The sequence below is a fragment of the Podarcis cretensis genome, assembly GCF_951804945.1.
Source record: "Podarcis cretensis genome assembly, chromosome: 17".
Lineage (NCBI taxonomy): Eukaryota > Metazoa > Chordata > Lepidosauria > Squamata > Lacertidae > Podarcis > Podarcis cretensis.
Genome location: NC_137187.1, coordinates 40885587 through 40911261, shown reverse-complemented (window position 1 = coordinate 40911261; position 25675 = coordinate 40885587). Strand labels below are relative to the sequence as shown.

Genomic DNA, 25675 nt, shown 5'->3' with positions numbered 1-25675 from the left:
AATCTTCAGAGGCAGCCCTACATATAATGCATTCGAGTACTCTAACCTAGAGGATAACAAAGCAGGCAACAGAGTTTAAGTCATCCTTGTCCAGATAGGGGCGTAGCTAGGCCACCAGCTGAAGCTGATGGAAGGCACTCTGCACCACTGAGACTACCTGAGCCTCAAGTGACAGCAAAGGATCCAGCAGAACCCCCAAGCTATGTACCTGCTCTTTCAGAGGGAGTGTAACCCCGTCCAGAGCAGGGGATCTCCCATCCATCCAGTCTAGAGAACCTCTTACTCACAGTTCCTTTGTCTTATCTGGATTGAATTTCAATTTATTGGCTCTCAATTAAATATACTTGAAGTGTGTAGTGGATGGAGCATATCCATTGAACTAGACAAGTTGTGGGCCTCCAGATGTTGCTGAACTAGAACTCCAATGACCCCCAGCTAGCATGGGCCAGGGATGGTTTCCCACACGTGGAGCTAGCCACTCAAGTGAAGGACTTTTCGAAGGTATAGAGTGAGACAAGTCCAGGTGCACACCACCCTGAGCCCTTTGAGTGCTAGTACAAGTGTTATTAAACAATATTTGCCACAGAAAAAAGAAAAGTGGAGGAGAATGTGGGGAAGGCAAGATCAGAAATCCTAGGAGGATGAGAAGTCATTGGCCTTACCAACCGGACTGTTCCAGAGAAAGTGTGGGACAGGCTGGGTTTCCCATTCAAAGCAGGAAGAGTGTTGCCTTGCAGAGCAAATTTGTGATTTGCTGCAGTTAAGTCCCTTGCTTCCCCTAGTCCAGCGGTTCTCAACCTGTGGATCCCCAGATGTTGTTGGACTACAACTCTCATCATCCCTGAGCTCTGGCCTGGCTAGCTAGGGGTGATGGGAGTTGTAGTTCAACAGCATCTGGGAACCCACAGGTTGAGAAAGGCTGCCCTAGTCCATTGTATTTGATTTACCAAATCACTATTTCTAAAATTTAGGAAGAATATTATTTTTCTTTTTGAGGCATTTTGGTTCTAAAATTGTCAGAAAAAGTTCTAAAGAGGTATAAATTGTTTGAATGAATTGTACATGGTGGTATGTTAAAAACCATAGTACTTTAATAATAAATATGACATTTAAGTTTATCTCCTTTTATCAATATCTCCAAATGCAGCATTTATTGAATTCTCAAAAAAGAAGATACAACATTTATAGAAACTTCATTCCCTGAAAAAAATTCAAGGCTGAGGCAAAAATGTGTTCAAAAATAATCTTGCATGGCATTGAGAGGGTGATGGGAGAAAGAGTTCATGTATAGAAATGAGAAACATATATGCAATGTAAAATTGAAAGAGGACGTTTGGAATTTTTTATTAATACAGGGATCCCAATTGGTGGATGGTTTGAATTAAGAGAGTGCTACAAAAATAGATATTCAGAGCTATTTAACATACTGGACAGTTATAAATCTCTGTAAAACAGGTGTAAGAAAATCTTCTGGTCGCTACAAGAACAACATTTCCAAGCTGCTGGAAAGAAAACTGAACCAACCATGTTGAGAAAATGGCTATGAACGGGTTTCTGAGCAAACTTGTGATAATGTATAAAAAATAATCAAAACTATGTTGGAAATGCCAAAAGATACAGAGGACCTTCATGCACATGTGGTGGTCATGTAAACAAGCTAAAGAATATTGGGAAATGATTTATGTAGAATTTAAAAAGATGTTAAGGCTGACATTTCCCCCCAGAATAGAGATTTTCCTACTGGGTATAACAGATGGTGAAATTCCTAAGAGGCAACTTTGTTTTTTTCTCTACGCAGCTACAGCAGCTAGAATAATCTATGCACAAAAGTGGAAGGACAAAGGAATCCCTACAAAAGAGGACTGGCAAAATAAGTTAATCGAATGTGTGGAGTGAGCAATTATGACAGGGAAGATAAGAAATCAAGATGAGTCACATATAAGTGAGGAGTGGAAACACTTTGGAGAATATTTAAAGAAATATAATAGTCAAATAAACTTCCATGTAGGACTAGACCTATAAGCAGCAGTTAAAAACAATTAGAATATTGTATAGAATTAAATTGGGTGGTATTAAAGAATATGCAGCTCAACAAGAAACAAATAGGAAGCCATGGAGGGATGGGTGGGGAAGTCAGGGGATATGGGATAATTAAAGATAACTGTAAGTTGTATGTATTGAAATTTTGAAAATGCATAAATAAAATTTTCAAAAAGAGAGAAAATGGCTATGAAATTTAAGCAAAAGCTTCCAAACACCCCCTTGTGGCTGCAATGGTGGAAGAGAGGGAGGAAGGCATGTGGGAGCACAAGGTGCACCAAGGTTTATTCCCAGAATGTTAAACCATGGCTTAGCATGTTGCCCACAGGCGGCCAGTATGTGTCCATGCACAGCTTTGGTGATGACATCATGACTTCTTTAAATCAGTTTCCTACTGCATCTAATCATTGTGAACCAAACAATGGAGTCTAGTTATTAAGTATACTGCAGTTAAGAAAAGATAGTTTATGGGATGGATATGCTGTAGCTGTCAAACTTTAAATCGGGGGAGGGGGGTGTTTCTCCCTGTCTAAATGGGTGCTGGATGGCCATAACCTTGAACAGGTAAAATACTTCGGTTACCTAGGGCTCACATTCCATCATACAGGATCTTGGAAGCACCATTGGCAAACCTCCCTTCAAAAGGTGGAGATTACAAAGCTAGCCATATATAGATTCTTCTTCACAAAGGGCGGCAAATATGTTCCAGCAGCCTTAAGGGTTTTCAACGCAAAGCCCGTTTCCCAACTCCTGTATGCAGCAAATGTCTGGCATAATGGGGACCTGCCAAAGCTAGATGGCTTTCAGGCAAAATTTATACGATCTCTGCTGCAGGTAACTGCGTCCCCAACTCCGTACTTCTGTTGGAAGCTGCTGAATGCCCAATTTCAGCTAGAGCGTGGTGGGCTGCCCTAAAACATTGGCTCAGGATTTCAGTGTTTAATCTAGGGAAGGGTCTGTACCAACATTTGACCAATGAGGAATTTGTCAGCAAATGGCAGAAAACCATGACTAAAAAAGCCACCTCTATTGGTCTCTCTCTCCCCCCCCAACTGTATTACCTGGGTTATGAAGGCGCCCAAAAGGTTTTAAAGCAAAGATTATGGGACAATGCACACAGTGACTTGCGATCTCGATCACACGCAGTCTGTAGTCCGCTGGCAGCAGGAGTTCAATATGGGTATGTCTTTGAGTTACCGTATTTTTCGTCCTATAGGGCGCACCGGCCCATAGGACGCACCTCGTTTTTTTTGGGGGGGGGGAATGAATAAAAAAAAATTATTCCCGCCCCCAGCCGCGGCTGCCGCCCCAAGCCTTGAGCACACCTGTCTGAAGCATGGGGAGCCCTCCGGAGGGCTCTCCGTGCTTCGGGCGACAGGCTGCCGCCCCAAGCCTCGCGCGCTCGGTGGGACCTCCCACCGGGCGCACAAGGCTTGCGGACACTCGCCGGGGCTGCAGGCTGCTGCCCGCAAGCCTTGTGAGCCCGCGGGAACTCCCGCCAGGCTTGCAAGGCTTGCGGATAGCTTCCTAAAGCCTGGAGAGCGAGAGGGGTCGGTGCGCACCGATGCCTCTCGCTCTCCAGGCTTCAGCGAAAGCCTGCATTCGCCCCATAGGACGCACACACATTTCCCCTTCATTTTTGGAGGGGAAAAAGTGCTTCCTATGGGGCGAAAAATACGGTAACATCTTACATCAAAAACCTGACAGTACCTAAGTATCGAAGGCTTTTCACCAAAGCCAGACTAAATGTCTTCCCCTCTGCAGTGCTGGATGGTAGGTTGAGAGGAGTTCCCTACCAGGACAGACTTTGCTCATGTGCTCAAGACATCGATTCCATAAATCATATTTTGTTGCATTGTGCGAAGTATGAGCAGGCCAGGGCTGAACTGATACTACCCTTGCTGGTGACTTTCCCGGGAAAATCAGAGGCTCACTATGTCAGGTTCCCAGTGGAAGAACGGACGAAAGCTAGAACGTTGGCAGTGGCAAAGTTTTTATCGGTGGTTGAAAGAACAAATGAGCCCTATATTCTAAACAAAATGTTTGATTAACCTGGAGGTAGGCTGTATGAGCTGTGTATTGATTTGTAATGTTTTGTTGGGTCTCTGGACTGTAATAAAGATTGTTGTTGTTAAATCAGGGGTGGCTAACCTTTTCTTCTCCTCCTCCTCATGGACTGCATGCCACCCCACCCCCCAGGCATATCAGGCAATATACAGAGGCCCCTCTCTGCTCAAAGCACTGATCTGATTACTCAAGAGAAGACAATTTGTATTCCCATCAGGGACTGGACTGGGCAGTTTAATAATCCTGGGCCTCCCCAATGCTGTGATTTATTCCTTTTTGCCACCACTACCAAAAATGGTAGAATCCTGGGGACAAGACATGTCCTTGTGAGTGGCTCATCAGGCCCCCATACTGGGGTTATCCACCCTTGCTGTCAGTTATTGTTTTAAGTATCCCTGTGATCTTCTTCATTTATGTTTCAGGGGAGTGTGTGTTCATACAGGTATGTGCCTTCTGTATTTAATAAAAATGATTAAACCTATTAAAAATAGTGATCTCGATAATGAGAGAACCCTTTCTCTTTAAAAAAAATAATTCTATTAAATAAAGGGGAACACAGAGGTCACATTAAAGTAGGATTGCCACCTGTCCCTTATAATTACAGGAGAGTCCCACTTTGGGGACACAGAGTCCCCTGTCCTCTTTGGCCCCCAATTTGTCCCGTTTTTGAAGTTATAAAAATAAAAATTCTCCCTGTCCCCATAAAGCTGGGTGACTGTTAAGGCAGAGGGGGGTTGCCTGAAGGGAGAAGTAGAGAAGAAGGGGGAAGGGATGTTGGGGGTAGAAGGAGAGAGAAACACAGAAAACACTCCACACTTTCAGGGTTATTTTTAAATCCCTCCTTATAGAGCACACACACCATCAAGCTACTTAGCTATTTTCTTGCATTTCTCAAGCCTTCCCTGTAAAGCTAAGGAACTGTTGGTTACTGAAGCTGGAAGGACTTTTGGTTTTTGGTTTTGGATGGGGAAAAAGATTTTAAGAAGATAAAAAATCTGTATGCTTTATTTTATGCTGGTTTGTGACCAAAATAAAGTTTGATACTAAGAAGATAGACAGTCATGCAAAAGTGTTTCCCCACTTTTTTGCTACTGTTTTATTTTGGGAAGATAATGGGCTGGAAGTTAAAGCTGCCAGCTCCCCTGAATGTTCCTCAGAAAGAAAGAGAGGGAGACAATGCAGGAAGAAGAAGGTATGGGTTGCAAGTTAATGAAAGGATGCCCTCCTGGAGATCCCCTGAATGTTCCTCAAGTCACTCCAGGGTGCCATGGCTCACCGGCTGAAAACCAATAATTTAAAAGCATTTTTCTCTCACCCTTCTCTGCAAAATACCAAGGCACCTAGATTTTTTTTTAAGTTCTCTATAATACTAAAACACAAGAGAGCAGTGTAACCACCTAAAACAGAAGCAGCAAGCACACAACAAATACCAGTGGCAACAGACAACAGGCAGTTTGACCTGCCATATTATTAAAGGGCTTCTGAAATACAGGAGTCCTCACCATCTGCAAGGTCAAGAGGGAGGAATGCAGGTGGATCTCTCAGGCAAGAGAATCTAAGCCTGTTGGCAGCCACTGAAAAGGTCCTCTCCCCTCAGAGGCCCTGATGACAATTTGACAGGTCATGAGGCAGTCCTTCAAGTGTCCAGAGCTAAGCACACACTACCAATTTTTTTAAAATAAAACTTACAATGCAGTCTTATGCATGTTTACTCAGACATAAGTCCTGATGAATTCAGTGGTATTTATCCTTAGGTAAGTGTGTGCAGAACTGTAACCTTAGACTTGTTTTATTGAACAGAATAGAGGTAAACCTGAAGAAAATGTCCAGCAACAAGTTTAATATTTCAAATACGGTACTAAATATATTTTAGATATATGGCAAAATACTGAAAAATTGATTATTCTGGATATAAAAATATCATATGTCCTTTTTATGTAATTAATACAAATGTATTTTTTTTTTAAGTCCTAGATGCCCACATCCCATTTCTTGTAGCATAGACATATACAACAGTATCCCCACAACTGGTTTAGGGACTTTATTTTGGTTTGCTGTTGTGCCTACACTTTTTGCCTAGGCAGCAGCCACTGGGACCTTTTGGGGAGCTGTAATTTATTTAGGGGGACGCAGGTGGCGCTGTGGGTTAAAGCCTCAGCGCCTAGGGCTTGCCGATCGAAAGGTCGGCGGTTCGAATCCCTGCGACGGGGTGCGCTCCCGCTGCTCGGTCCCAGCGCCTGCCAACCTAGCAGTTCGAAAGCACCTCCGGGTGCAAGTCGATAAATAGGGACCGCTTACCAGCGGGAAGGTAAACGGCGTTTCCGTGTGCGGCTCTGGCTCTGGCTCTGGCTCTGGCCAGAGCAGCGATGTCACGCTGGCCACGTGACCCGGAAGTGTCTCCTGGTTTAACAAGACTTGCATGAGATGGGATAGGCCAGAGAGCCTTCTCCCATGTCTTCCCTCTTCCATCCTTCTGTCATACATGTGATTAATCTGTGCCAATTTGTAGGAAAAGTTGGCCTGGAACTCCAGAAACAAGGCTAAGGCCACTATGGGCTCCATCAGCAGCCACAGCTAAAAAAGGCTGCTAGGTAATTTTTGTATAATTTTAATGTGTTATATTTTTTTTTTTTATAAAAATTTTTATTGGGTTTTTACATTTTATAAAGACACACACACACAAAAAGACAAAGACAACACATATACATTTTCATACCCTTACTTTCTTTACCCTCTTTCCCGGACTTCCCCCCACCCCCTCTTCATACATCCCAATTCCAATAATTAGTTCAGCAAGTTCTTGTCTATCATCTTAAACATATTGTTATTATTTTTAAAACTTAGCTCTTTTTAGTTGTCCACATTTAACTTATCCAATTCTCTTATAAACATTAAATCCTTTTTCTAAGGTCGACCTAACTTCCCTTCCATGAATTTCTCCCATTCTTATACTAATTATAGATCACAATAGCCAAATACAAAAATCATAAAATTTTGAAATTCAATTCTCCCCTCCCTCCCTACCCCGGTCTCCGTCCCTTCCCAAGCAAATGTCCACAAAAACAGTTCCTAGCCCGGAATAAACTGTTTTGTAGGTCATTTGATTGAAAGGTAGGATATGAAACTTTCAAACAAACAAAATATAAGATAAGATAAAATGTGAGGTAAAAATAGGTATATAAATAAAATATTACATTATGGAAAAGGAAGGTGTGGATTGCAATGAGGACATCAAAAATTCTTAGCTAGATATGTTAGCACTGTCAAAATACAAAGATAACATCAATATGGCATGAGTGGAACAGTAACTGTTACAAGGCAGGTGATAGTGCTCTTTAAGAACTAAGCACTGTATCTGGAGAAGCAGGTTCTTAGGAACATTTTAAGAGCTAGCCAAACCGCACTTCTGCTACAAACCTGCTACAAACCAGCCCGTTTCCACCAGGACAGGACCACACTGAGGACTCTTCCAAATTGGACTTTCATTTGCCTTCAGCCTCAACTGCAGATCACCACATTGGTTATAAAGAAGCATATACAGTGGTACCTCGGGTTAAGTACTTAATTCGTTCCGGAGTCCGTTCTTAACCTGAAACTGTTCTTAACCTAAAGCACCACTTTAGCTAATGGGGCCTCCGACTGCCGCTGCGCCGCCGGAGCACAATTTCTGTTCTCATCCTGAAGCAAAGTTCTTAACCCAAGGTTCTATTTCTGGGTTAGCGGAGTCTGTAACCTGAAGCATATGTAACCTGAAGCGTATGTAACCCAAGGTACCACTGTATTGAATTTAGTATTTAAGTACAGTGGTACCTCAGTTTTTTAACATCTCCGTTGACAAACATTTTGGAACTCAAACGCCGTAAACCTGGAAGTAAATGCTTCGGTTTTTGAACGCGCCTCGGAAGTTGAACCGGAAATGTGGCCTTCGTAGTGAGTTTTCCGTATTGAAATTTCCGTTTTGAGGCTTCCATTTTGAGTTTTTGGTTTTCGAACGTTTCGAAAACTCGAACGGTCTTCCAGAACAGATTACATTTGGAAAAACCAAGGTACCACTGTATTACTGCATTTACTGGTTTCAACTCACAACACTGTTGCAGTGATGAATAAGTCATGGAGCTTGTTTCTTATCTTGGCAGATAAGTTTGGACAGAGCAAACTGTAAATGAATCTGAATAACTGGACACAAGCTTTAATCAAGAGGAGGGAGCAGAAAGGAAGCCCCTCTCAAAGGCTCAGCCCAATGCTAGAAGAGGGAGGGGGAACCTGCAGCCATCCACATGTGGCCTGACCACAAATTCCACAAGCCCTGTCCTTTAGCCAGGCTGGCTGGGACCAATGGGAACTGAAGTCCAGCAACAACATCTGGAGAGTCACAGGTTCCCCACCCCTGCACTTGAGCATTGGCTCTCCAGAGTGATTTGTGACTCCTTACCTGTGTCATTGAGAGTGGGGGCTGCAGAACAGGAAGGTTTAGGGATTCACTGGCCAAGCCTCTATCAGTTTTCTTTTCTGGAGAGGAGAGGAGAGGAGAGGAGAGGGAGAGGAAGAGGAGAGGAGAGGAGAGAGGAAAGGAAAGGAAAGGAAAGGAAAGGAAAGGAAAGGAAAGGAAAGGAAAGGAAAGGAAAGGAAACATTTTTCAGTAATATGTGCAACTCCCAGCCTCAGAACTGCTGGGCACAATCTGGGTACTTTTACACTTCTGAGAGCATAGAATTTGCTCCTGGGCACAGAGTTCAGTTTCTTGACAATTTCATCTTTTATATTTATATATTTTTAAAACCCATAGGTTTCTGGCCCTTTTGGTTGCAAAGACATACTTAAAAGTATAACAATTTACAGAGGCGTAGCTATGTTAGGGCTCATCCACACAGGAGTTTAATATGGATTTGAAGCTATATATTATGTATATTATGCATGTAATATCTTCCTCATCCAACTGGCAGCCCCCAGTTTTTCCTCATTAAATTTAGACTATCAGGCTAATCAGATAAGGGAGTAAATCCAATATAAAACTGCATGTTACCCAGCTAAAGCGCATTGTGCAACCAGGTGGTGGCTTTTTATGTGTATGTAGTGATGTTTCACAAGGTACCATATACTGCCACACCTCTTACTCTGATTTTGTTTCCATCAGTCAAAATGAAAGAAGGAAGGGTGGATTTTTAATTTTTTAACTGCTCTTTTTCTTAGAACTGCTCTAGGGCAGAACAGCTCTATTAAAATGAAAACTGAAAACAAGCAGCTTGGAGGGCAGGGGATGAGCCATCACCCTGGCAATGATTATACAGCTTACAATGTTATGATCTATTTTCAATTATTCAGTCTACAAGCTCCTGAGAGAATGCAGGGTCTGCCCTTTGCAGGTCCCAGTATTTGGTGTTTCTTCTCACAGAATTTGCCTTTCCCAAGAGCAGAGCCTTTGGTATAAACCGCCAAGTGCTGCTGCTGTACAACCTCACATCATTCTATGTCATCCTGCTCATACCCCATAGGTCATCAAGTGAGGCCCTCTTATGGGTGCAACACACCCCAAAATTTGTTTAGATCTGAGGCAGATCTTTTGCTGTGGTAACTTTGGACTAAGCTCCCCCTGGAAACGAGGGCAGTGCCAGCCACTTGTTCTTTTAAGTACCTCCTTAAGTCATTTTTATTCACCCTGGCTTTTTAGGGCAGCATTGTTGGAAATTACTCATGCTGGTTTGAATGTATCCTTATTGTCTGAACTTTGTATTTAATGATTTATTGTACACTGCCATGATATTTTTAAATAATGAGTGGCTTATAAATTCTTCAAATAGATTAATTGGTTCAATGGGCCTTGCACAGATGCAATTAATGGGCTGGGCAATAACTTGATTAACAGACTGCACTAGAATCTCATTTCTATTTATTTCATGGTGTAGATTTTTTAAATCTGTACCGTACCAGAAGGTCTTTGAACACAAATGCATATAAAAAAATGAAATAAAACATTTAAGTAAAATATTTAAATCAGGGACTGCTGTCCTTTTTGGACAAATGGGCACATTCTGAATGTTGAGAAAATGCAATGGGCACTGCTCACAAAATGGCTGCCACAGGGGTGTGGCTGCCATGAAGGGCATGGCATAACACAAAATCCCTCTACATGTGAGCCTAGAAATAGGAAACCTTAAGTGTTTCCCAGAGGTTCTCCAGTCAGATACTATATCATAGCTACTAGCCTCCAGGCACTCACTTTGGAGGAGTCCCATCAGCGTCCACAGGGCTAGTCTAGTAATAAGATGTTTGAGGGCCACAGCCAACAGTGAATGAAGGATTAAAAATTGCTCTTTAATGAGACAGAATACACAAACCAGAAATTTAAAGGATCACTTGGAGTTCAGAGAAAAAGCTGCTAATGTCATATATGTCTGTTTGGATACACAATAAATATTTCTCATGTATATTAAGCATTTGATTCCTTGGGAATTAGCTACCACAAAGATCCCAAATTCAGCTCTGAGCTTTTTAAGTAGGCTCAAACTGCTAACTATCTTAGTCTCAGAACAGGAAACTCTAGACATCTCCAGCAGTACCTCTGCATGAATTTCTCTACATGAAGTAAGAGCTGTTCAGCAGTGGAACAGATTCACTCAGGAGGTTGTGGACTCTCCTTCCTTGGAGGTTTTTAAGCAGAGATTGGATGGCCATCTGTTACAGATGTTTTCGCTGAGATTCCTGCATAGCAGAGGATTGGACGTGATGACCCTCAAAGTCCCTTCAAACTCCACAATTCTACGATATTATGAATTCTTGTGATAACATCATGTGTTTTCTCACCCCTACTGGGGCAGCCAATGAATTGAAATGATGATGTCAAGACACTACACAATGATCCTATGCTTCATGGAGAACATTGGCACAGGGTTGCCATTTTTGGCAGCAGCCCCAAGTCAAGTATAAAATACAGTTCAGCTCTATGGAACCATAATACTGGCACACGTGGGATTTTTGTTCCAAGACAGCATATGTGAAGTGTTCTATTTTATTTTATTTTATTTAGATATCCAATATCAGCAACTCTGACAGTGCAAAGTGCTTTAAATATCCAGAAAGTGGATTGATAAATGCATAACCCCCACCACAGAGAAGTCAGGTTGGAGTGAGTAAAGGAGGGCGGGAAACCACACACTAACACTGAAGTAACTGAGGAGAACTGAACGTGTTTGCAAAGAAAGGAAATATTTTCATATGACAGGAAATTAAGTAATTAACCTGCAGGACTGACCACTTCAGAATATTTATACAAACTGAAGAGAAACCAGAGCAATATTGGGTGGTATTAAACTCAGAGTAGAACCACTGAAATTAATGAGCATGAGTACGTTAGGTCTACTCAGAGTTAAACTTAGTTGAATTATACTGATTATCCGCAGCATTAAAAATAATTACAAGCAGGACAGGCTCACTGGTGGCTTCAGGTAATGATGGCCAAAAGAGTAACCTCCATCAAGCCCTGCTTGGGAATGCCCCTGTGGTATCTGGCTGGCCAATGTCTACAGACAGGATGATGAATGAGAGGGATACCTGGGTCTGACCTAGGCGTCTTCTGTTCATGGCCTGCATGCCACCTGTGGCTTCAAGAGAATACAATATTAACTGGAGAAGCAGCAAGATAATGGTGCTTCACCTGATCACATCCATCTCCTTCTCTTATGGGCAGGGGCCTTAGCTCAGAGTAAGAAGACATGCCTTCACTGCAGAAGATCCCAGGTCTGGCATCTCTAGTTAAAAAGATAATAGATAGAAGAAAGGGAAAGGACCTGCTTCCAATCAGAGTAGACAGCACTGGGTTAGATGAACCAATACTGTGACTCAGAACAAGGCAATTTTATATATCCTATGGTCTAAACCACTGAGCCTCTTGGGCTTGCTGATCAGCAGTTTGAATCCGCAAGACAGCTCCTGTTGCTCTGTCCCAGCTCCTGCCAACCTAGCAGTTCGAAAGCACACCAGGGGAAGTAGATAAAGAGGTACAGCTGCAGCAGGAAGGTAAACAGCGTTTCTGTGCACTCTGGTTTCTGTCACAATGTCCCATTGCACCAGAAGCAGTTTAGTCATACTGGCCACATGACCTGGAAAGTTGCCTGTCGACAAACGCAGGCTCCCTCGGCCTGAAGCGAGATGAGCGCCGCACCCCATAGTCACCTTTGACTGGACTTAACCGTCCAGAGGTCCTTTAGTTTTTACCTTTACCTTTTATCCTATGGAGTTGCACACCCCATTCCCAGCACCATTTTCTGACCAGCTTTAGATTGCCAGACCAGAAACATCCAGGGAAGACCTACCTTCAGTGCAGACTGCCTGAGCTATGTCCTCTATTCGCAGCTCATTTTCACTTGACCTGTAACGAGAAAGAAGACAGAGAAGTGAGTGCAGTTCTAAGTTACATCCATTGCTAAGTTGGCCCCAAGAACCAGTGGGAACCAACATGACAAAATAACTGCTTTTACTAGAGCAATGTTGGTGCTGCAACCTGAGTTCAGTGTAGCTTTAAAAGTTTTCTTGTGAACATACTTTATTAATATACTGGTGGGTAACTTCTGGAACTACCTGGGAATTTTTAGAAACCCAAAAATATATTGTGATTTTTAAATGGATTGTGTAATTTATGAGTCACGCCAAAATTCAGGTAAAGTCATGTGTTAGTCTGCCATCTTAATCAAAATGGTACACCAACCAAATAACAATAAAACTCACTGACCTCACATCAGGAACCTTTATGCTGAGTTTGGCATGATATTGTGGGAGACAGATGAACTTATATCCCCCAAATGGGTGAAGTCATTCCAAAATGACATTTCTGTCTGCCATCTTGGTACCCAGTGTCCCAACACTGACAAAGACTGTCCCCCCCCCACCCCAATCTCTGGAACTCTCATGCCAAGTCTAGCAATGATCTCTCAAGAGGTGTCTGAATGCATAGAGAATAAACAGACAAATGGATAAACCATTTTCCCATAATACAGTAAAATTACTACAGAAGATACAAATCAAATAAGTATAAAGAGAAGAAAGGAAGGAAAGGAGAATAAAAATAAAGAAAGGAAAAGGAGAGAGAAAGAAGAATAACATTTAAAAGAAGAGGGGGGAAAGACACAAAAGAAGAACTTCTGATTTTCCATCTGCCGGTTATTAAAAAAATAAAACTGATTACTTAAAAACCTTTGGTCCATATAAACATCCATCTTCTCCATTTTCTATTTAACAATTATCTTTTAGGCTAAGGATTCTCAGAAAGATTGATTTATTTTTCCTATGAAAAGTCCAAGATAGGTTTCCTATTTATAAATTTTAACCATATTTTTCTTTTAACTTTACCTCCATTAATTCCTACCATCATTACTTCATATTAAGTAAAATTTTAACCATATTTTTTCTTTTAACTTTACCTCCATTAGTTCCTAGCACCATTACTTCATATTAAGTAATACTACATTCTTTTGTCCATGTCTATTTTAGAGTCTCTCCTCTGTGATCACACAGTGGGCCAGTATTTGTCTACCCCCATTATATATTCACTAGTTCATGTCCAGTTCTGTATATTCAGTTCCATCTCCTGCTGTATTCCATTTCCTGTAATGTCTAGGATAGTATCCCAATCTCCTCCTCTAGGACCTTCCATTTTATTTCCCCCACAGTCTTCTTCCAGAGGGAGTATCATAACCAACATACCATCATAGCATCAGGGATGAGAAGGATTGGGGGAGTCCATGGTGTGGATGGTTTGTTGAGATTTGTTCGCATTTGTGAAGTGGGGGGGGGAGGGTTTGTTGGGTCAAATTAGCAAAATTGATTTCTATGCTTTCGGTGGATTCTTGTTGTCGTCTTGTTGGGCTGTGTATGAGATAAAGGGAAGCCATACTGGGCTGAAAGAGTCCTCTTCTATTTGTCCCCGTGTCAGTTTCAGTCTGTTGGTTAGCTTTTCTAGTAAGGCTGTTTCCCATTTGGTACCAGTGGTCCATGTTTACTCCAGACAGGACTCTCCAGTGTTTGGCTACTGAGGCTTCAGGCTGCTGAGAGTAGTTGGGTTATAAGCTCTGTATAATGTGAGTGGTCATTATGATCTTGGAAAATGTTCAGTAGGGCCAGTTCTGGGGTGAATTCTGTTTAGTTATTTTGCATATCTCTTGTAGGTCTGATGCCTAGAAGGGTTAGATCTGGGGGCATTTCCACCACATGTGGAGATATGGGCCTGTGGAGTGCAGCCTCTTCAACATTTTGGTGCAGTTCCTGGGCATATTAGCGCCAGTTTCTGTGGTGTTAGGTACCATCTGTAGGTGAGTTTCAGAGTTCCCTTCTTTTGGCTGAGATGGATTTAAAGGGAGGTTTAGACCACATTCCAGTTCATTGGGTGGGGTTGATTTCATAGCCTATGTCATGCTCCCATTGTTCTTTGATTGTGTCAAGGAAGTTTGTGGGATTTTGGAGCAGTATTTTGGATATTGTAGATGCCATTCCTTTGCCGTGTCCCTCTGCTGTCAGGAGATTTTTGAAGGTGGTCAAGGGCCTAGTGGCTGCTGCTTTTACTGCTGGATTGTTTAAGAAGGCGTGTAGTTGGTGGTGTGTTAGCCAGGGTATTTGGGTGTCCCCTACTTTGTCTTGTATTTCTTGTGTTGGTATGGGTTTGTTGTTTTTGTAGAAGTCTTTTAGACAGTGTAGGCCTTTGGTTTGCCAGGTTTTTATCTGGAGGTTTTGTCCTGCATGTTGGAATAGTGGGTGATGAGACAGGAGGGTTAGTGGGGCTGGGGAGAGTTTGCTGTGTGAACCTGTTTAATGTTTTTTGGATTTTCTTTAGTTTGTTTTGGAGAAATGGGTATGCTGTTGTGGGGGTGTTTTTGACGATGTCGCTCTCCAAGTGGACCCATTGTTTTGTTTTGTCTTGTCTTCTAGAATATATTGGATTATGTGGCATACTTGGTTGGCAATGTAATATGCTGGGGATTCCCCATCCTCCTTCTGAGGAGGGAAGGTGCAGGGATTTGGGGTTTACAGTGGTGCCTCGCAAGACGAAATTAATCCGTTCCGTGAGGCTCTTTGTATAGCGGTTTTTTGCGAAGCAAGCCCATTGACAGCTTAGCGGATTAGCGCTATTAGCGGTTTAGCGGCTTTTAGCGGATCAGCTGATAAGCGGCTTAGGGCTTAGGAAAAGGTGGGGGAAGGGAAAAAAACCCGCAGGAACTCGCAAGACATTTTCGTCTTGCGAAGCAAGCCCATAGGGAAATTCGTTTTGCGAAGCGCCTCCAAAACGGAAAACCCTTTCGTCTAGCAGGTTTTCCGTCTTGCGATGCGTTTGTCTTGCGGGGCACCACTGTATTCTTGGCTTTTTGTGTGAGAAAATAAACTAGTGTAGTTTCTTCTGCACTTCCAGAGATGGGTTGGGGGAACCCAGATTGGGAGGGTTTGGAATAAGTAGGTTAATTTTGGGAGGGAGATCATTTTGATCATGGCTATTTTTTTCTGAGAGTGAAGTTGGTGTTGTTTCATTTCCTCAAGTTTTTGATTTGTCACCACAGGATCTTGTAATTGTGGAGATTTAGTTTGTTGAGGTTTCTGGTTATTTGTACCCCCAGGTACCTGAATTTGGTGTGGCAGAGTTTTATCTTTGTGATGTTGGTGAATTCCTTTTGGATATGCAGGGGGAGGTGGTGTTGAGGTATTCCCCATTTCCATTTTCTACTTCATATTCCTCTGGTGCATTTTCTTCATCTTGATCAAACATTGATCTGATCATTTTTAATTGTTCAGCCATCAACTGTTTAACAATACCAATGGTCACTGGTTGATCCAAAAGTACCTTTGTCATACAGGATGCTTTTAAATGTTCTATTAGCCACTCAATCCACTTTAATGTTTTCCTCTTAAAATCACAGCTGCAGATGCATTATCTCAAAACAAAAAGATTCCTTTTTCACAGCTTATGATGGCCGCCTAACTTTCACCAACTGGAAGTAAGGTAAAGGTAAAGGTACCCCTGCCTGTACGGGCCAGTCGTGTCCGACTCTAGGGTTGTGCGCCCATCTCACTTAAGAGGCCGGGGGCCAGCGCTGTCCGGAGACACTTCCGGGTCACGTGGCCAACTGGAAGTAGAGAAGAGTAAAGAATTCCTATTGTTCCTTTAAATATTCCTTATCCAGCATAAATCAAGCCTTCCACTTTGCTTTAGACACATTAACAATTTGATTCCTTTCTATTTTCTCAACAACAGAAGGTAGTACTCACAGATTTTCAAACTGTAGATTTTCCTCAGTGGGTGGGTGTCTTTCATTACAGTTTCTTTGTCCCAAGGATGTTTTAAAGAGAGAGCCCGTAAGGGGATTATGTGACGTTTGGGCATGATGGCATTACTCCATCAGGAAGTTTTTAATGCTTGATAGTTTTATTACGTTTTTATGTGTTGGAAGTCGCCCAGAGAGGCTGGGGCAATCCAGCCAGATGTGTGTGGTATTAACAACCACAACCACTACAACTACTCAGCTTGCCATTTTGTCCTAACTCCTGTCCAAGACACTAACCCCTCATCTCCAGAGTGGTTTAATAGCCAGACTATGTGTCTGACTATTATCAATCACCATGCAATTATCTTCTGTCTACTGCAGCTAACAGAAAGACAACCGAATCACCATTCATCTCTCCCAGAAGTCCCTTGGGTAAATCATTTCCCACAATATGTAGATTTCCATAAGGCAGCAGCATATAACCATGTTGAGTTGTAATTGCCAATCCCAATCCTGAGCAAAGAGGACACTAGGAACACGTGATGACCTAATTAATCATGCAGCAGCTCTAAATGTAAAACCAGTACAAGGAGACACATACACACTCATCATCTACATCGAACTGGACCCTTCCTTTCTATCCTTGGGACACTCCAAACTCTAGAAAAACATAATAGCATCAGACCAAAAGCATGCAAATCACCTGTCTGGATGAGGCCTTGTTCAAAGGCCAATAGAAAAGGGAACCTACCCTCAGCCCTGTGGATATGATCTACGCAGCACTCAAAACAGCATGGCATAAAATGTCCACAAAGGCAATATATTTAAAGTGGGGAGACAAGTTCTCCCCTCACTCTCTGCTCTTTCTTTCGCTGCATTTTTATAAACTGTTTTAACTGTCATATCAACTGTGAAATATACTCAGAGTCGCAAAGTGATTTCATGCTCTTTATTCAGCTCATAGTGGTGAGGAGGAATGAATGAAAGTCCCCTCAAAGTATCTGCTTTATATACATTATTTACACAATAGGCTGCACATGATTGGCTAATTCCGGAATTCTACTGTAAGCCAATCAGGTTGTGGATTCACTTCTATCTGGAGCATGATTGGGTGGTTCCTGCCAACCAATCATACTGCTGCATTGTTCTAGGACCAATCAGACTGCTGCATTCTGAATCCTATTGTTCTAGGACCAATCAGACTGCTGCAGTTTGGATCCTATTCAACTCAGTACATAACACCTGCAAATGAAACTCTGAAAACCCAGCTGCAGAAACCAAACCAAGTTCTTAGAAAAGTGAAAGCAGAGCCTTAATTCCAACTGGCAGATTTTAATGTCTTCTCCCATATGGTACTCTCTAGTTTCATGCAGGGGCTTGTGGTACAACATGGGGGGAGTGATCTGAGCAAACAATCGGATGAAAAGTTGTGTCTTTAGAAACCAGTTAAGACCTTCAGTTTTTGTCTACCTGCAAGGTGTGGGAGGGGAAGGATTTAAGGGCTCAGTTAAACAGCTGTGGCAGTTTCTGCTCATTAGATCATGAGAGTGGAAATGTGTAAGCAGTCTATGGTTTCATCTGTCTGGGGAAGCAGCAGACCAGGGCCCCAGTTCCTAGAATGTCTCCACAGACAAAAGCAGAAAATTGGAGCATCTCAGGGAACAACTGCAGTGGCAACATCCTTTCCTAGGGGCACAAAGGTAGAAGACCCAAGTCAGTACAGTAGCAGCCTTAGGCGAAAGAGGAGGAGGAGGGATATGATTTATATCCCCCCTATCCTCCAAGGAGCTCAAGGTGGCAATACATAGTTCTCCTCTTCCCCATTTTATCCATACAACAACCCTGTGAGGTAGGCCAGATTGAGAGGCAGTGACTGGCCGAAGGTCAATTAGTGAACTTCATGGCAAAGTGGGGATTTGAACCCTGGACTTCCAAAACGTAGTCCAACACTCTAATGGCTACACCACACTGGCTTTCTGTCACCAAATCCCTAGAATATTTAATATCCCTGTAAAGTTTTCCAAACCCATTTTTGTAAAAACTGTTCTTCATCCTTACCTTGCAGACACCTCCACTCCACCTTACAGTGGGCTCTGCCTGCTGAAGCAGTAACTATTCAGGTTTCCAGTCTTCTGGTACCATCTTGTCTGTTGAACCAACAGTGATTGTGGTGTAGTTGTTTTTAATCTGATTATTAAAATAATCTCTTGAGCATGATCTCACTAATTGCAAGAGAAGTTCAGTGAGCAATAACCTGCAGCAATGTCCTTAAAACCCACCCCCACCCCTATCTGTGGAATGTACCCAAAAGGTACAGTTGTTGTTGATATTCGTCTGTCTTGAGAGACAATGGAGTGTGCCTCCGGGGGTGAAGTCAAACCACTGCGTCAGCAGCAACAAAGTGACGTCCCTGGCGTGCTCTGGTCCAGGGGGTCACAAAGAGTCGGACACAACTAAACGACTAAACAACAACAATAAAATGGGGAAATGTGCAAGTATCATAGCAAGCACCATCCCATGTGTGTGAGAGAAGTGATGCTGCAGATGTCTCTTCTAAGATGGTTTCTGCCACCCGAGGTTTTTAAAAATTATTTGCATTAAAAACAATTAACATTATTTCAGAAGTTAGCTGCAGTTAATCAGGGGCATGTTTTAACACATAGTGGGCAGTACCATGACCTGAAGGGTGGTTGGATTACCTAGGGGGGCACCAAGAGGCAAGGCGTCAGCAAGGGGGGAAAGAGGTGTAAATGACTATCAGACTTTGAAAAGTTGGTATCAACGGAGTTCATCAAGTTCATCAATTTTGTTGAATTAACTAAACTAAGTTGTTTTAATTGGATTTTGAATAAGTGTGCAATTAATTGTCATTATCTTCCTATTCTGAATAGTTTTTTTATAGGGTAGGGGTCACTGGTAATGAGTTTATGGAACCAAAGGAGCAGTGGCCTGAGAAAGTTTTAACCGATGGAAAAGTCTTTGGTCAATTAATCACATCAGATGATTAAAACAGCTGAAGTTCTTGTTATTATTTTATAATTTACTACAGTACATTTCTACCTCATTCTTCAACCTTTCAATGCCTCAAAAATAATATAAAATCAAAAAATCAAAAATAGTAATTGTGACGGACAGCAGAGCCAGACCAGTCTGGTGATGCAGTCCCCTTGAAATTCCACCAGAGGGCTGGAGCCTCTCTCTGATTGGCTACAAAGGCAGCTCGCCACAGAGCGGGGAGGAAAGCATTTTGGGGGGGAGAATAAAAGGGGCAGTTTCTGGGGGAGACGGATAGGGCTGGATTTGAGCTGAGAGTTAGGAAGCAAGATAGGGAGCAAGATAGGTTTGGACTGAGGGAGAACTGGCTCCGATTTGGGTTAACATTCACCCTGAGGACAGAGCCTTGCAGCTTAGAGAGGGAGGCCATCTTGAGGGTCTGGGAAAGACATACAGACAGGCATGTCCTGGGGGGGCTGAGTGAGCCGGGAGAGGAAGAACCTGCTCTCAGTCTAGCCGGGGGGAGAGTTCTCCGAGGCACAGAGGACTCCCAAGCCAGGAACAAGGGGGGAGGTAACCCCCCGGGTCTGTTATAGCATTTTGGAATACCTCAGGAGTGGGATTGTTAAGTGAGTGGGTACCTGAGGAAAAGTGCCTCTTGCTCATGAAGCAGCGTATTCATCTGTGAAGGAAGCTGTGTCATAATAAAAATGTTTCATGGAGCCACCTGTCATAGCTAAGCAACAGAGACTGATTTAAGCATCTTACCACATATTTTAGAACATCTACCTGATTTTTAGCAACTGAAGTTTAAGAAGAGCTGTGCCTATAGTATTATGTTTAAGCCTGTGATATCTTTTTACCTCATTTCAGTAATAAGTTAACTTCTACTTGAAAGAACGCATTTCCTGACCCATTTTGTTTCACAAACTTCTCTTTGTTTAATAAACTTTTCCTGTTTGTTTGATCAACTCCTGCCTGAGACTCTAAATCCTTAAGTTTCCCCTCATAGAAGTCCCTCATATGATAGTCTGTGGTAAATTGAAAAACTTCGTATAACTGGTGTACAGTGAGGTGGGTGCACTCTCTTTAAATTGGGGGTGGTTAGATGGATCCGCTACAGTAATAATTAAAACGATTGATAGAAAAAAAATTGAAACTCAGTAATACAAGATCACTTTAGCAACAGGCATAAAGCAGTTTTTCCTGGCAGCCCAAATTTCTTCTGAAGAGGACTATCCCCCTAAGTGCAGAAAAGAGTGAGTCAAGCAACCTTCTCTAGGAAGTGAAGACTATGCGGATGGACAGCCAAGGCTCTTCTTCTTGCAGATAACAGTCCATCCTTCGATAGAGGAATCTAGAGAAAAGACTTTGTACAGGGTCTTAGGGTAGGAGGAGTTTCATACGAACGAACAAAGAGCTTCACTCACACCGGTGTAGACAAATAACTGTGGCAAATCACCACTTGGGGAATCAAAACCTTTCTGAAGATGACAGAGGAGAAAGGTTGAGGTCAGGAACACAGACAAGGTAAAGAACAAATGTGTCACCTGCCTGTCTGAGGATTTCTAGACAGTGAGAGCAGACATGTGTGAGTGGCAGTGATAAGTTAGTAACTTGCGTCTTATCACCCAATGGAAAAAGTAAGTTTGACACAGATTAAATGTTTACATCCCCTTCTCTTCTCAGTCTTCTTCAAATTGGGGGGCAAGAGTCACAGATTTTGCAAAATACATTTCAACAAACAGATCAAATACAACCCACCAACCAAGTATGGCAGATTTCCAGGGGTTCATTGGAATTCCTGGTTTTGCAGATCACTTGGAACAGCCGGGGGGCAGGGCGGACCCAGCACCGGGCAAGTTACCACCAATGGCTGATAAACTTGGTAGGTCACAACTTGTGTAGAACTCTCTCTTGTTTTGGAACAGAACTCAGGAATTCAGATGCCCAAACACTGCTTGCTTTAAGCTAGAGACCATACTTTCCTCTAGGGGCTGTTATAAAGCCTGAGATAATTCTGGGTGTTGGCCTGTACAGATATTATTTCAGGCTGCTTTTTTCTATTCAAGAAAGAAGTATCTTCAACATAAACAATGTAATATGTATACCTGCAACTTTTAGATATTTGCTGCAGCAACGTAGGCCATCTTGAAGGTACATCAGCTTTGGAGTTCATGGAAATTGTCAAAGCAGATCCATGGATTTATGACTTACACATTACATTCCTCGTACATGAAGGTGACACTCACAAGTAGCTCTTCTTAAGATTTAAGTTTATTCCATGGAGTTTATACTATGTTGCTTACACAGAAAGTGAGATGCTAGGTTCCAATGCAGGTTGCAAAATTAAAACACAATGTTAAAAACAGTATAAAACAACTTATAATCACCGAAGGGTGGGCCCTAAAAATATGCTACTCAAATGCCAAAAGTCAGGGTAAAGAAGAGCATATTAGGCATTCATCCCTTGTGTAATTAAGATGCCAAACACATTTCTGTGGGGAGGGAGGACCAGAATCTAGGGGCTGCCACAGAGAATGTCGTCTCCCGAATCAGCACCACCCCCAAACTTCTGAGGGCACAGGAACTACCAAGAGGAGCCCCTCTGCTGATCTTTACACCTGAGAGGGTCTGTAGGGAAGGAGGCAGTCTTTCAGCTATTTGGTGTCTGAGTTGTTTAGGACTTTAAAACAGTCACATGCCCACCTTGAATTGGGCCCAGAAACGAACTGGCAACCAGTGTAACTGTTATATGAGATCTAAATGGAACCCCAGCCTGTAACCTGGCTTATGTATGTTAGACCAAGTGAGGTTTCCATAACACTAATAGAACCAGTTAGTTGAATCCAGCCTTCTATATTAGAAAACACTGCAAGTTTTTGAATTTGCAGGTTTCTAATTAATTTATGGGAGGCGGGTGGCGCTGTGGTCTAAACCACTGCGACTAGAGCTTGCCGATCAGAAGGTTGGTGGTTCGAATCCCCGCGATGGGGTGAACTCCTGTTGCTCGGTCCCAGCTCCTGCCAACCTAGCAGTTCGAAAGCACATCAAAGCGCAAGTAGGTAAATAGGTACCGCTCCAGCTGGAAGGTAAATGGTGTTTCCGTGCGCTGCTCTGGTTTCGCCAGAAGTGGCTTAGACATGCTGGCCACATGACCCGGAAAAACTGTCTGTGGACAAACGTCAGCTCCCTCGGCCAGTACAGTGAGATGAGCGCCGCAACTCCAGAGTCGTTCGTGACTGGACTTAACTGTCAGGGGTCCTTTATCTTTACCTTTACCTTTAATTAATTTACAGAGTAGAAATAAATTAGATTTTATATGTCCAGACTAAGAACTCCATCAAAGTGTATCCATAATGGCCCATAATGGAAAAATGCAAAGGAGAACGAAAGTTTTACAGGTTGCCTGCCCCTTCCAATACTACCCCTTCACCCTTACTTGGATGTAGCTGTAGAAAAAAACAGGGCAAGTGGACAGCCTTTTGCCTAAAGACAGAGGCACTGTAGGTGGAAAGAGGAAGGTGACAACCTCATTCTCTTAGCATGGTAGCCTAGTTTGACCCAACCTTGGGCAGGTAAACAAATTCTTCTTGTTACTCAAGGAAGAGAAGCAAGCAATGTTTTCACTGCATTCTGTAGAACCGACAAGATAGCTGGGCTTCTCTTTCTCACTTGGTATGTGGTAGCTGCAGCCTGCTCTGTGCGTAGAACAGATTGTGCCACTTCAGCCTCATTTACCACATTGTACACAACTGTCTAAAACTGTGCATGCATTTTTGGACAAAGCCTCCCTATCTTGGACAGCCTCTGCAATCCATGAACTCTCCTACCTGTCAAATGCCAATTTCATTAGCTCTTCTGAGGAAAAGGGGGAGATGATGTGATTCTTTCTGTTTTCACCATCTAACAATTAATTGAGGTTGCACCCCATAATGAGAATGACTAAAATGATTTAATTTTTTTAGGGGTACTCATGGAAACACCTTGCATCTCAACTGAACCACAGACAGATAACACATTGCGAATATATTTTGAAATGATATTTAAAGAAGATTTTGTCAATTTCCCTTATCCACTCCAGACACAGTCTTCTGAGTCAAGGCTCCTTTGCCATCCCAAACATCCTGCAATAAAACCTAAGGATCCTAATCCATGCCCAGAAAACATTTAAGAGGGTTCTTAATTTGAGCTAGATCCCACTACAATTCTATCCCAGAATGTGCTTTCAACACCAGAACTCAGGTTCAGAGTAGGTAAAGAAGTAATAAAGGTAGCTGGAGTGCATCTGAACATGTGCACAGTGTCTGAAATTCCCCAGGCACCTGGTGCGTCTTGCTGCTGGCACTGGTCAAATTGTGACTATGTGGAGATCTCTGAATGAAAGGTTGGTGACTAACATCTCCATCGGACTGGCCTCTCCAGCTTTCTTAAGCAGGTAAGCAGAAGACCTTAGTTATTGCATTTATATACTGCATCACCTTTTTTCTCCAAGGAGTACATGGTTCACCGCACTCTTAAATTAATCCCTATGACAACAACAACAACAACAACAATAATAATAAACAGCATTACAACAAAAATGGCACCTAGACATTCCATTGTGGCAACTGTAACCTAGGTTTAAGGCAGAGGTTTTCAACCTTTTTGAGTCCACGGCTCCCTTAAGCAACTACATTCTTCCTGTGACACTCCTGAGGGGCTTAGGAACCCAGTTATGTCACCCCTTGCCTGCAGAGCTAGCAGGCTCTCACCCTTTTTTGAACAGCTTCCCCTTTGGAGTGTTCCCTCAGCCTCCTCTCCTTGAGAGTCCTCTGGGCAGCTGCTGCTTCCATCCCTGGTCTCTGAGCCAACCCTCCCCACACCCCAAACAGAGGTGCCTTCCAGAGGCAACAAAGCCAGGGCTGCTGCAATAAACAGCTGTGCAAGCCTCTGGGAGGCAGAGACATGAGAGGATATCAGAGGAGGGAGGGGAAGAGGGACAGAGGTCAATGTTGCCTGCAGCACCCCTGACCATCATTAAGGCACCCCAGGGTGCCATGGCACCCTGGTTGAAAACCACTGGTTTAAGGTGTCATTTGGTGATTGGCTTATATAGCTGAGTTTCTAACACTGCATGTGCAGCATATATTTCAGTCACAACTCTAAATGTCTAGGAAGGGGGATGGGTAGACAGGGTTTACTGATCAGAAAAAATATGGCTTCCAGGCATGCTTGAGCCTCAGTAACAATCTCTTAGAAACTAACTGCCACACTCAGGTTAATGTGGGTCTTTGAAACCTTGAATGCTTTACTGGAGAAACTACCAGTCTCTTGTCATTTAAATTTTTCTGAAGCATTAAGACCAACTTAGTTAGCAGTAGTTTCACGCATCCCCAAGGGAAAGCAAGATTTAAGGGGTTACTGAACTACTTCTGCCTTCCTCAACAGGTGCAGCTATCTAGAGTGCATCATCAAACACAACTTCCATATGTCCTATAGCCATGTCTGAACTATGGGTATAGCACAGAAAGACAGGAAAAGCTCAGAATTCAGCATCTTCCAAACCTCTGCTTTATTTTTTAAAATCAAGTTTCTAACCCTTACAGCTGCAAATAGAAACCTGAAGCTGTGCTGCCAATGTCTGATGAAAGCTCAAAAGGCATAGGGAGAAATAATATTTACCGTATTTTTCGCCCTATAGGGCGCACCGGCCCATAGGGCGCACCTAGTTTTTTTTTTGGGGGGGGGAATAAAGAAAAAAAAATCCCCCCCCCAGGCGCAGGGCTGGGGTGGGGGAAGCCCAAGCTTCCCCTGACCCCAGCCCCCAGAACAGGCTGCTATCCGCAAGACTCGGGAGCCCGGCGGGAACTCCCGCCGGGCTCCCCAGGCTTGCGGATATCTGCCCGAAGCCCGGGGCACGCTGCTCAGCTCGGCCCAGGCTTCAGGATGCAGGCTGCTATCCGCAAGCCTAGGAAGCACACCGACCCCTCTCGCTCTCCAGGGTTCAGCGAAAGCCTGCATAGAATCATAGAGTTGGAAGAGACCACAAGGGCCATCGAGTCCAACCCCCTGCTAAGCAGGAAACACCATCAGAGCACTCCTGACATATGGTTGTCAAGCCTCTGCTTAAAGACCTCCAAAGAAGGAGACTCCACCACACTCCTTGGCAGCAAATTCCACTGTTGAACAGCTCTTACTGTCAGGAAGTTCTTGCTAATGTTTAGGTGGAATCTTTTTTCTTGTAGTTTGGAACCATTGCTCCATGTCCGCTTCTCTGGAGCAGCAGAAAACAACCTTTCTCCCTCCTCTATGTGACATCCTTTTATATATTTGAACATGGCTATCATATCACC

At 43.1% G+C, this 25675-nt stretch overlaps 1 protein-coding gene across 3 annotated transcripts in view; it reads right to left on the bottom strand.

Moving 5' to 3' along the window:
* Window positions 1–25675, bottom strand: part of PPP1R3F (protein phosphatase 1 regulatory subunit 3F) — a 74243-nt gene that overhangs the window by 38388 nt on the left and 10180 nt on the right. Inside the window, exons 1-3 of one of the 3 annotated variants that reach the window (XM_079958695.1) lie at window positions 18405–18753; window positions 12417–12472; window positions 8540–8616 (exon numbers count right to left, since the gene is read on the bottom strand). In XM_079958695.1, the coding sequence (XP_079814821.1) occupies window positions 8540–8548 (9 nt within the window). In that variant the 5' untranslated portion in view covers window positions 8549–8616; window positions 12417–12472; window positions 18405–18753. Of the gene's footprint in view, window positions 1–8539; window positions 8617–12416; window positions 12473–18404; window positions 18754–25675 lie in introns of those variants that run through there. The other 2 variants (XM_079958697.1, XM_079958694.1) reach the window with 2 other exon arrangements.